The sequence below is a fragment of the Acomys russatus genome, chromosome 32, assembly GCF_903995435.1.
Source record: "Acomys russatus chromosome 32, mAcoRus1.1, whole genome shotgun sequence".
Classification (NCBI taxonomy): domain Eukaryota; kingdom Metazoa; phylum Chordata; class Mammalia; order Rodentia; family Muridae; genus Acomys; species Acomys russatus.
In genome coordinates, this window is record NC_067168.1 from 35,304,058 (window position 1) to 35,316,547 (window position 12,490).

General features: G+C 47.5%; 1 protein-coding gene across 2 annotated transcripts; it reads left to right on the top strand.

Annotated features, from left to right (window-relative positions):
* The first annotated feature begins 3,565 nt into the window (after nucleotides 1-3,565).
* On the top strand, nucleotides 3,566-11,568 carry Ip6k2 (inositol hexakisphosphate kinase 2). Of its 2 annotated transcripts, XM_051140348.1 has the most exons (5): nucleotides 3,566-3,854; nucleotides 5,716-5,938; nucleotides 6,667-6,842; nucleotides 9,809-9,984; nucleotides 11,039-11,568. In XM_051140348.1, exons 1-5 carry the CDS (start codon nucleotides 3,653-3,655, stop codon nucleotides 11,537-11,539), a joined length of 1,278 nt encoding a protein of 425 aa, XP_050996305.1. In that variant the 5' UTR covers nucleotides 3,566-3,652; the 3' UTR covers nucleotides 11,540-11,568. The 2 variants fall into 2 exon arrangements, with proteins under 2 accessions (XP_050996305.1, XP_050996306.1); XM_051140349.1 differs by lacking the exons at nucleotides 5,716-5,938; nucleotides 6,667-6,842; nucleotides 9,809-9,984; nucleotides 11,039-11,568 and adding an exon at nucleotides 4,406-5,709.
* The last annotated feature ends 922 nt before the right edge of the window (nucleotides 11,569-12,490 follow it).

A 12,490-nucleotide genomic window follows, 5' to 3' on the forward strand; every position in this document is an offset into this window, starting at 1 on the left:
CACACCTGGCATGGGCGTTTCTTTCTTCTGAGGTCTTTTTTTTTTTTTTTTTTTTAATATTTTATTTAATTTATGTGTGTCAGATCTTGGAGTTACAGACAGTTGTGAGCTGCCATGTGGGTGCTGGGAATTGAACCTGGGTCCTTTGGAAGGGCAGGCAGTGCTCTTAACCACTGAGCCATCTCTCCAGCCCCTCTTCTGAGGTCTTAAGGGGAAAAGTTGATGGGCTTTGTAAGGCTTGGATAGCACAGAGTACTTAGAAGCCCCTTCTTACTGCTGCAAAGTGTGAGACCTTGCACAGTGAAGTCACTCTTAAATTCATGTTTTGAAATTAAACATAATTGAAGCAAAAGAATTGCAGAATAGAGCTTACCTTATGTGAAACGTTTACCAAAAAAAAAAAAAAAAAAAAAAAAAGCTACCAATTACTATTCACTTGTTTGGTTACAACTGGAGGAACAGAGTCTACTCAAAGCCTCATTTTACAGACCAGAAAATGATCCCCAAAGGAGGAAGGGAACCAAGGATTGGAGTCAGTGGCAAAGAAATCTGGTCCACTTCACAGGCTAACTGGTTTCCCCATTCCACCTCAACATTTGGGAGGCTTCTCTGTCATCAGATTTGGCTCAGGCAAGAATGAGCTTTATTTTTCCTATATCTACCCAAGATGATTCTCTTGGGAACATCACTGTACATGAACTTCAAGAGTTGGGTGAAGCTAGGTGTGGTGCACGCCTTTAATCCCAGCACTTGGAAAGCAGAGGCAAGTGAATCTCTGTGAGTTCAAGGATAGCCAGCTCTACATAGTGAGGGCCAGGACAACTGCTACACAGAGAAACCCTGTCTCAGAAAGAGGGGTGGGGAGACGGGAGTTAGTTAGGTTGAGGTGGCGGCAAAGTTGCCATATTATGTCTAGCAATTAATGCACACTTTGGAGACCTAAGATGCTGGGCCTTTCAGCCTCTGTCTGCACCAGTGGACCACACTGTACAGAGATACCATGGAACCATTTGAAGTTTTCCATTGGAGGGGTAGATGGAGAGAGATACCTGGAAAGATACTTTTCTTAGTTGACTACATTTAGGGAACAGCATGCAGAGTGTGTGTGTGTGTGTGTGTGTGTGTGTGTGTGTGTGTATGCATGCTTATATGGGAGCATGTGTGTGTGTACAGGTGCACATGAGTATAGAATCCATAGGTCAGTCCGGCCATTGAATGCTAAGAATCGTGCTGTCTCAGCCTCCCCAGCACTGGGATTACAGGCATGATTTCCCACATTCCAGTGGGTTCAAGTACTCGGTTTGACTTTGTTATTGCTCTAGTCCGTTGGCGGGGATGTTTAACAATGGCTCGTGTGTGGATGCTTGTGTGGATGCAGGTGTAGACGTCAGGAGGGCAATTCTATGGAGTCTCTCATCTTCCACCGGTATGTGGCTTTTTGGAAGAAAGGTATGCTGAGCCATCTCTTTTTTGAAAAGTGGTTTCAAAAGACTTGAAAAATCCAGTTTAGTTCAAACAGGCCTTAAATTTGTGGAAGTTTTCCTGCCCTGGCCTCTCAACTCTGGGGCTGCCTGGTGCCTAGCATTGCTCCTGGAGCAAAGGCAGTTTTATATCTTGACAGAGATGTTGGATCATGTTCCCAAGGCCTGGGCACTGGGGAGCAGGTTGTACTCTGTTTAAAGAGTGTGGTCCTGCCCTGTGTGGTGCTGACAGGCTGGCGTGACTCAGTAGCTCTCCTTTGACATTGCTTTCTCTGTGCATCCACAGAAACAGAAAGCTTGAGTGCTGAGGCAGAGCAGAGCCCCGTCATTTGAAGAGTGGTGGTTGCAATGCTAGGGTGTGTGTGTTCTTTTTATCTTTTGAGCCTGAATAACACTTGCCTTGTGGGGAAGAGAACACTGGAATAGGTTAGACTTCGTTGCTATTGCAAGCTCAAACTGTGTCAGACAGTGTATGCATTCTTAGAGTCCGAGAGGTAATGTCAGGTGAGATCAGGACCCTTGGATCTCTGTTTCCATATAGGAAAGTTTATGAATTTATTATTGTTGAGTTCACAGTTAAGTTCTCTCTGAAAGGAAGAAATGACCACCACCACCAACAAAAAAGATAAAACATTGACACTAACTAAATCTCTCCGGAAAGATGCTACTCAGGTAGAAAATAGAAAAATGGGAAGCCAGGTGTGGTGGCACACGGACTCGAGAGGCAGAGGCAGGTGTATCTCTTACGAGTTTGAGGCTAGCCTGGTCTACAACGGGAGTCCTGGACAACGTTTTGAATGCGAGCACTCATGGGACAAGTTAATGTCCTGTGTGAATGCTAGGAAGGCCAGACCTGGGCAGGAGTACCTGAGACTTTAGGTGCCAGAGGAAGTTGTGTTGGGGAGCCCATCAGTAGCCTCCAGGGTGCCTTTGGGAGCTATGGCTCACCTTCTGCACTCCTTCTGGATGTTCCCTACCCTCCCATATAAATTTTTAAGAGAGTGGTATCCATCTCGTACAAAGTCTGCTGAGGGCGGAGTCAGAAGTGCAGTAACAGGCCTGTGCCGTGGTGGGTGCTTACCCGTGGGAGAGCACAGTGGGTACACCTGCAGCGAGCTCTTTGTTATTACTCCCAGTTCTGGGGGAAATCCTGGAAACTGGAGTTCACCAGCCAGGTCTCTGAGCAGCCCCTGGAAGGTGATGTGTAATGGAGTGATGAGAACACCTGCCGTTGTCAGTTGTAGTCAGGAAACAACTAGCCTGACCTGCCCTCAAACAGCTACCTGAGTACATGCTGTGTGCTGTGTGCTGTGTGTGGCTGTGGGTGACCAGGCAGACAGATCTAAGGACCACACTCTGGTGGATGAAAGAGCCCTGATTGTTCCAGGAACACAGCTTTGGTTTAAAGCTGTGCCTCAGCCTTTAGCCATCAGGATAGAGCTGATAAAATAGTTGGTGACCTAGAACACTGTGTATCTTTTTAATGGACTCAGCCAACTTCCATCGGTTGTTTTTAGATACAGACGTTAATCATTAAAGCAGGTTCAGCGCTCCACTGCTAATAAGGTTAATGAGGCTTGCCTTTGGCTTTGGGCAAGGGGTATTGTTTGTGGACACCCTGAAGGGAGTACATCTTATTAAACAATGCGTAAGTTGGTTTTCCCTGTATTAAAATCCACTTTATAAAAATATAATTAGAATAACTTAGGCACCATTTACCTTTAAGTGTGACAACCTTAATTAGAAAATACTGTACTGGAAATTGTGCTTTTACGCCATCGTGGCTTTGTGTTTTGACTGCTGTAGTGGCTTTCTAATGCTGTGGTGGGCGGGTTTGGCGGTTTAGGGGCCCCTGGAGCCCAGTCTTTGCTCCTCAGTATCTGCCGCACCCCTATTCTCCCTCCCTCTCCCAGTGTTTGTCTTTTCTGGAGGAAGGCGGGGCAGGGGTAGGCTGTGTGGGCGGAACCTTGTGTGAGCTCAGGCTGTTTGTCTTCCTGCTGAGAAAGCTGGTAACTGACTGTAAGGCGGTTCCCTGGCCACTTCAAAACCTCATGTCATTGTGTTTGCTTCCGCCAGAGTGTCCCGGACGTAAAGACAGACAGTAAACCGAGGACGCGCTGGCCGCTGGACCCCGCTGCCTCCCCTTTCTCCCTGCTGCCTGTGTCCGGAGGATGAGCCCAGCCTTCAGGACCATGGACGTGGAGCCCCGCACCAAGGGCGTCCTGCTGGAGCCCTTTGTCCACCAGGTTGGGGGCCACTCGTGCGTTCTCCGATTCAACGAGACAACTCTGTGCAAGCCCCTGGTTCCAAGGGAGCATCAGTTCTACGAGACTCTCCCAGCTGAGATGCGCAAATTCACTCCCCAGTACAAAGGTGAGCCCCCAGCTGCTAGAGGGGTGGCCAGGCTGGTGAGGCGTGAGTGAGTTTGGCAGTGGAAGGCCCTGGAAGCAGTCTTGGGAGCCATCACCCCTTCCCATTTACCTGTTTGTTTTCCCTTCTCCTCCTCTTGGCCCTCAGCCCAGCACCTCACACCCTCAGTTTTCAAGCCCTGGTAAGATTGCTCAATTGTTTTGTTTTCTGGATTTGCTTTGAGTGTATTTTTGGTAGAAGTATAGTTATTTTTTATATTCAGCTGTCTCTTGCTCAAGGTAACCCATAGTCCCCATACGGGGACAGTTCGGGAAGACTAGGAAGATTTAACCCAGAATTCTTGCTGCCTGCCTGCTTTTTGTCCTCCAGGAAACCAGAAGCCCTGGTGATTAGGTAGGCCCGGAGCGGGGTTGAGTCAGATGGAACGCAGGAGTGGGAGGATTGTGCTGATTAGCTCCAGCCCTTTGCTGTTACAGAATGTGCTCAGGATTGCTCTGTGAAGGCAACCCTTTGATTCACGTGTAGTGACTCTTTCTATAATGATACGCTTTGAGGGACCATCAATTGCCAGCATGGTGTGGTCTTTTCTGGGGAGTGGGGTAACCTTTTATAAATCAGAAGAGAACTCATTAAGAAATTAATTTAAAATGCGCATTACCAGGTATAAAGAAGACTAGAACAACTTAGATTCCCCTGGGACAACTGAAACAGTGTTCTTTAAGACAGGGTGGACTGGGTCACCTCTCTCTACTTGGAAATGCATGTGGTGGGACTGGGGGTGTTGGGGACCCTCACTTGGTCCTTTTCTGTTATTTTTTCCAGGACAAAGCCAAAGTTCCCTTGTTAGCTGGCCACCCCTGCCCCATTTTTACCCCCTTGGTCCTTCCTTATGCCCACAGGGAAGTGTGGTCCCCAGACACCCCCCTTCTCGCTCCTCTGCGCCCAGAGCTGGGGCCACCTCAGAAGTGTCGTCTCTCTCTGAGCATTCATTCCCCTGCAGCAAGCAAGCGGGCGGGCAGCAAAGACTGAGCAGATTGAGTGATCGTGGGGCAGAGAGGCCTAGGAGGAAAGGTGTTCAGCCAGTCGGCTGTAAGGCGCTCGTCGGCACCGCTGAAGTGCTCCCACCTGACAGCCCCTTCCTCAGAGACTGTCCAGTTACACGGGGCAGGTCCTAGAGACTCCAAAAGGGAGAGCTGCTTTCACGGCTACCATGTGTCTGTGTTTCTCCCCCTCATCTGCTGGTGTTCATTTTGTTCTTGTGACACAAACTACAAAAAACCAATAAATGCATAACTGAGAAGGACAAAGGCTTGGCTCGCCCACCATGTGGGTGCCTTTGCCAGGGCGTCTGTGCTGTGTGGATTGTTGGCTGCTTTATTTTGCTTTGCTTGCCCAGTCTTCCCTCACCCCTCAGCGCCTCCACCTGAGGCCACACCTGTGTTCCCTTGCATTCAGGCTCTGCTTTAAAGCAAGCCTCTAGGTTGTCGGAGTTTCTGTTTAGGGCATAACATCTAGAGCAATGTTTTTGTGTCTCTCGGGATTAGAAGAGTTACATAAAAATTAATAAACATTTTCAATAATGGAAAAATGTGTCTTGTAATTCTTTGGCCCTTGCTTTCCCTTGTTGAGTGCATTAGAGAGGGAGCCTCTCGGCCATGTTTGCTCCCTAATTGCTTGTCTTGTATGGTGTCACTTTTTTTCTAGCTGTTTTGATATTTGTTAGGTTTGCAGATGAGTTTGGGGCCTCTGGCAACATAGACACTAAGGAACAGGGTAAGAAACAAAACAAATGTTACAATCATGTCGCTAGAATGCATTTTTCTGTGGAATTAAAAGTCCTTTCTGCTGCTCACCCCCATTTCAGGTGTGGTGTCAGTGTGCTTTGAAGAAGACGAAGACAGGAACTTGTGTTTAATAGCATATCCATTAAAGGGGGACCATGGAACTGTGGGCACTGTAGACAATTCAGACTGTGAACCAAAAAGTAAGCTGCTGAGATGGACAAACAAAAAACATCATGTCTTAGAAACAGAAAAGAATCCCAAGGATTGGGTACGCCAGCACCGGAAAGAGGAGAAGATGAAGAGGTGGGTGAAAACTGAAAGCAAGTGTTGGGGGTGGCATAGCCTGGTTCCCTGTAGCCAAGAACTCATGGTAGACCTGGGAGTGACTCAGTAGCTTGTCCCACATGTCTGGTGCCTCTAATTGGCTCTGGGTTAGAACATGCCATTTTGCATAAACAGCTGAAGTGGCAGCTGTAAAGGAAATTGACTCATTCCTTCTACAATTGCTTTGTGCCAGGCCACAGGCCGACTGGAGCCATCCCTTTCCCTCAGGTTACTTGTTAATGGTGGGAGACACAGTGATCAGTCAGCCTCTACAAAAGTTAAGACCCGTGTGCGCAGGGCCTTGGAAGACCCCCAGGTTGGCAGGACCTGTACTGTGGGGAAGGAGACTGAACTCATTCAATGCAGTTTCACTTTGCTTTTCCCATCTCTAGAGTCAGGGGACCTCGTGTACCAGACCAGGGGTCACCGTGCCCTGAAAGGGGGAATGACATCTGCCTGCCTCATGACCTGGGTAGAAAAGCCATTGCTGGCATCTTGCTGTAGAATTGGTGTAGGCTGTTCCTCTTTGAAATTTTCAATGAACTTTATACAAGTGCACACGTGTTAAAATGAGCCCATTGAAATAGCTAATGAGTGTGGGACGCATATGTACATTGCACATGAATTTCCATCATTTTTGAAAGTTTCTTCACTACTTCACATTTAATTTTGATAATATGATTTATTGAATTCTTATTTCTTTATAGCCATAAGTTAGAAGAAGAATTTGAATGGCTAAAGAAATCTGAAGTCTTATACTACAGTGTAGAAAAAAAAGGAAATATAAGTTCCCAGCTTAAACACTATAACCCTTGGAGCATGAAATGCCATCAACAGCAGTTACAAAGGATGAAGGAGAATGCAAAGCATCGGAACCAGTACAGTATCCTTTCCACAAGGCGCCTCTACCCTGGGAGGAGGGTGGAGAGGAAGCGAGGAGGGCTTGAAGAGAGAAGTTGGGCAGCTGGTTGGTTTGTGGTTGCAGGGTCTCTGTATAGCCCAGCAGGACTAGAGCACTCTTTTGCTGCTCCTGGGGTTACAGACGTTTGCCACTACACCTACCTAAAGTGTTCCGTTTACGGGTGTGGGGATGCATGCTCTCCTGCATGAACCACAGCATCCATGAGAAGGTCAGGAGTCAGCTCTCTTCTTCCACCAAGAAGGTTCCAAGGATTGAATTCAGGTCATCAGACTTGGTGGCAGGTGTGTTACCCACAGAGCCACCTAACCTGTCTTAGCTATGGCTAATCACCTCTGTTAGAGCTGTGCTCAGGGCACCATGTGTGGTAACTGTGCAGCTGGTGCCTCCCTATGGAAGAGAGCCTGGCCTCAGAGTTGAGGTAAGGGAGAATAAGAGGTTCTGTGAGAAGCTCATGGAAAAGCCATCTTGTGCTGGATAAGCTTTAGCCCAGGTGGCCAAGAGGCTGCTGTTGGTCCCTATTTGCAGATTCTTGCAGAACGTATCACAGATTTTAACCTGCACCAGTTGAGAGGAGTGAGTCTGCCGTATAAGTTGTTCACAAAGAGAGTACCAGGATCTTCCCATTAAATTATCATTCCCTGGCCCCACACTTTGTTTTTTTTTTTTTTTTTTTTTTTTTTGCAATTTTGGGAATCCAACTCAGGGTTGGGATTTGGCTGGGGTCAGGGGTATACACAGTGTGTGTACAGGTAGGAGAACAACTTGTAGGAGTCTGTTCTCTCCCTCATGTGGTCACCCACGGAACCACCTCAGTGCTTCCCCTGTCCGCCCTTTGGAGTTTTTTTTTTTTTTCCTTTCTGCTTATAGGTTGAAATTCCTCAAGTTTTTTGTTTGTTTGGTTTTTGGAGTTTTTTGTTTCATTTGTTATTTTATTTTATTTTTATTTATTGTATATGAGTGCTTTATCTGCAGAAGAGGGGTATCAGATTACATTATAGATGGTTGTGAGCTACCATGTGGTTGCTGGGAATTGAACTCATGACCTCTGGAAGAGCAGGTGGCGCTCTTAACCACTGAGCCATCTCTCCAGCCCCTTGTTTGTTTTTTTGAGACAAGGTTTCTCTGTGTATCCGTGGTTGTCCTGGACTCACTTTGTAGACCAGCCTGGCCTCGAACTCACAGAGATCCACCTGCCTCTGTCTCCTGAGTGCTGGGATTAAAGGCGTGCGCCATCACCACCTGGCTCAGAATTTTTTTTTTTAAACTAGGAAAAAATGTTAAAAATAGAATTTCTTGGTGCTTGTCACTCAGAAGTTGACTTACTTGAATCAGTCTCATGCCATGACTATCTGCATATACCCAGCTGACACTTGTGGGTTTTTTGTTTTGTTTTGTTTTTTGAGACAGCATTTCTCTGTGTAACCTTGGCTATTCTGGAACTCGCTTTATAGATCAGGCTGGCCTCCTACCTCTGCCTCCCAACCCTGTCTCAAAAAAATAAGGTGGAAGGCCGGGCGTGGTGGCGCACGCCTTTAATCCCAGCACTCAGGAGGCAGAGGCAGGTGGATCGCTGTGAGTTCAAGGCCAGCCTGGTCTACAAAGTGAGTCTAGGACAGCCAAGCCTAACACCGAGAGATCCTGTCTCAAAAAAACAACAACAACAACAACAACAAAAAATAAGGTGGAAAGTGATTGAAGAAGACAACAGTTTCAACCTCTGCTTTCCATACATATGTACACATGCATGAACCTGTGCATACATACCCATAAAGTATTTATTTATTATATATATATATATACAGTGCTCTGCCTGCATGTACACCTGCATGCCAGAAGAGGGCACCAGATCTCATTATGGGTGGTTGTGAGCCACCATGTGGTTGCTGGGAATTGAACTCAGGACCTTTGGAAGAGCAGCTGGTGCTCTTAACCTCTGAGCCATCTCTCCAGACCTCTTTTCTTTCTTCCCTTTTTTTTTTTCTTTGAGACAGGGTCTATATGTGGTTCTGGATGTTCTAGAGTTCACTACATAGGTCAGGATGGCCTTGAACTCAGAGCAGTACTCTTCTCTTGCCTCCTGGAGATAAAGATTAAAGTTGTACACCACTATGCTGGCTAGAAATCTTAAGAAAAAAAATTAGGTTGGTACAGTAGCATGTGCTTTAATCTTAGCACTAAGGAGGCAGATGCAAGTGAATCTGTTGGTTTCGGGCCAGCTAGGGCTACATAGTGAGGCTCTGTTTATAAAGAAAGAGAAAAGGAAAGCTGGGTCTATGGCTCAGTAGTAGAGTACTTGCCTAGCAGGTACAAGGCCCTGGGTCCAAACTCTAGACCCCAAAAGTATAAAATCCACTCCTAGGTTATAAACTGTGCAGTTGTGGGCTGGGATTTACCGATTACTGTTCTGGGCAGCACTGGTGTGTGGTAGGGAATGGTGGAGCAGCAGTGTGGGTGCTTACAGCAGGCATGGTCTTCCATCCCATGATTCCACAGGCATGAGGATCACTGCAAGTAAGAGGCCAGCCAGAGCTACACAATAAAACCCTACATCAAACTATCTAGGGCGGAAACTACTTCTAGACTTGACTAGGAAACCAACATTTTTAAATTAAAGTATATATTTCATAGCCCTATTCATAGTTCAGGTTTCAGGCTGCGGGATTTGTGATTGAAAGGCAGATTGTTAGACTCTTTTCCATGCTGAGTTTGGGAAGATGGTGTGTGTGCTCCTGGCTAGAGGCCTGTGTAGAGTCTACACTGGCTCCTGTAGTTAGGCTAGTTTTCTGACAAACTAAGCGTGGGTGCCTCGGATCTCTGAACTCCCTCCATGGGAGACTGCAGCTAATGGATGGCATGCCCTGTGGGCCTGAACTTCTTGAGCCATTACGTTCAGACCCTTTTTGGGGGTATTGTCTTTAACCACTCAGAATTCATCTTATTGGAGAACCTGACTTCCCGCTATGAGGTGCCTTGTGTCCTAGACCTGAAGATGGGCACACGCCAGCATGGCGACGACGCTTCAGAGGAGAAGGCAGCCAACCAGATCCGAAAGTGTCAGCAGAGCACCTCTGCGGTCATTGGTGTGCGCGTGTGTGGCATGCAGGTGAGGAGTATGCTCAGACACTGCTGGGGTATCCTGCGGCTGTCACTTCACTGTGGTACAGCATTCTGAAAGCTCCAAAGAGTTCAAATTTGAGGTATTTCTCCCTTGGAATTTTCACATTCCTCCAGGTAGTTTCCCCTACTCGCCTGTTAATACACTCAGTCTGCTTTATTTAAAACAAGACAGATTTGGTAGGGACCCACCTCAGCTGTTAGTGCACTCAGCACGCATGAGACTCTGGCTTCAGGACCTAGTTCCCCAAACAAAACAGAGTTGAGCTGGCTGAAGATACAGCTCAGTGGTAGAGAGTTTGCCTCATCTCCAGAATATAAAAAGATTACATTTTTAGCCGGGTGGTGGTGACGCATGCCTTTAATCCCTGCACTCAGGAGGCAGAGGAAAGTGGATCACTGTGCGCTTGAGGCCAGCCTGGTCTACAAAGCTGTGTCCAGGACAGCCAAGGCTACCCTGTCTCGAAAAACAAAAAACAAACAAAACAAACAAAAAAAAAAATTAGGTTTAGCTAGACGGTGGTGGCACAAGCCTTTAATCCCAGCACTTGGGAGGCAGAGGCAGGTGGATCTCTGTGAGTTTGAGGATAGCCTGGTCTACAGAGTGAGTTCCAGGACAGCCAAGAGTACACAGAGAAACCCTGTCTCAAAAAACCAATAAATAAATAAATAAATAAAACAAATAAGTGAATGAATGATTTTAAATTCAGGTTTGACCTTACCTGAGTTTGTTTCTTTCTGCTTAAAAAAGAAAGCATGTATGCTTACTTGAGCCCTCAGGGGCTAGTCTGGATGGCTGAGTCCATCTGTATGTGTCTATATATAAGGATCCAAAGTCAAGCCACCCCTGTTGATCTAGTTGCAGAATAGGGGGCTGGGGAACAGTGATTGGACCTAGGGTTGGGGCTTGTCCTGGTGGGTGCTCCTTATGACTGATGCACTCAGGTTACAGGGTCTCATCAGCCAGTCACAGCACCCTGCCTCTCCCAGTGTCTAGGTCTTGATGGCCCTTTGACCCTGACTTGCTGGTGTCTCTCCCACAGGTGTACCAGGCAGGTACTGGGCAGCTCATGTTCATGAACAAGTACCATGGGCGGAAGCTTTCGGTGCAGGGCTTCAAGGAGGCACTTTTCCAGTTCTTCCATAATGGGCGGTACCTGCGCCGGGAGCTCCTGGGCCCTGTGCTCAAGAAGCTAACTGAGCTCAAGGCCGTGTTGGAACGACAGGAATCCTACCGCTTCTATTCAAGTTCCCTACTGGTCATTTATGATGGCAAGGAGTGGCCAGAAGTAACCCTGGACTCAGATGCTGAGGACTTGGAGGACCTCTCTGAAGAGTCGGCTGATGAGTCTGCTGGTGCCTATGCCTATAAGCCCATCGGTGCCAGCTCAGTGGACGTGCGCATGATCGACTTTGCACACACCACCTGCAGGCTGTACGGCGAGGACAGTGTAGTGCATGAGGGCCAGGATGCTGGCTATATCTTTGGGCTCCAGAGCCTGATAGACATTGTCACAGAGATAAGTGAGGAGAGTGGGGAGTGAGCTTGCTGGCTACTCCAGTACCTGAGAGACTCTGTGTGTCCGTCCCCCCCCCCTACAGCTGTGCTGTCGGGGAGGAGGCCAGTAAGGCCAAGTGTTGGCCTCTGCAGCCTGGAGCTGATAGACAGTGGCCTCTGACCCCTCCCAGCCTGAGCCAGCCCCAGCCGTGCTCAGAGTCTTTTATTTATTTTAACTATTTCTTCAACATTCCACATTTGATGATGCAGATACCTCTTTCTTCCCTGAGTGTAAATGTTCTAATACAGATCTTTTTGTTTATTGTATACAGTGATGCTGTCATTCTTTCTAGGAGCATGCAGAACCTCCCAACTTGTGAGAAGCCTTACCTTGTATTGCGCCATACCCAGGCCTGCACCCACTGCACCCAAGACACAGTCTTGGCTTTGTGTAAAGTGGTCCAGTCTAGCACCTTGCAGTCCTCAAAAACAGATATTCTACCATATGCTTATGTGGCCAGGTCACTGTGTAGCTGGGTCTCTACCACTCTTCCACAAAAGTAGAACTGGCATAGCTTTCCCCATGTGCCTGTGCAGCTTAAGGGAAAGTTGGACTACAAGTGCTCCAGTTCTTGGGTCCAGCTTTAGACTTCTAGGCACTGGGCATAACTATCATGCCAAAAAATGCATTAGTGAAGGCTGCGTGTAGTCTGGCTTAAAGGACCCAGGAGGCAGAGGCAGTTGATTGCTGTTAGGTTCAGGCCAGTCGGGGCAGCTAGTGAGACCTGGTCTTTTTTTTGGGGGGGGGGGTGAAAAGGCCAGGCATGGTGGCACATGCCCCTAAAGTCCCATCACTTGGGAGGCAAAGACAGGTGGATCACTGAATTCGAGGCTACCCTGGTCTACGTAGTGCCCGAACAGCTAGAGCGACATAACGAGACCTTGCCTTGAAAGAAAAGAAAGAAAACTAGCCTCAGTGGTGCACACATAATCTAAG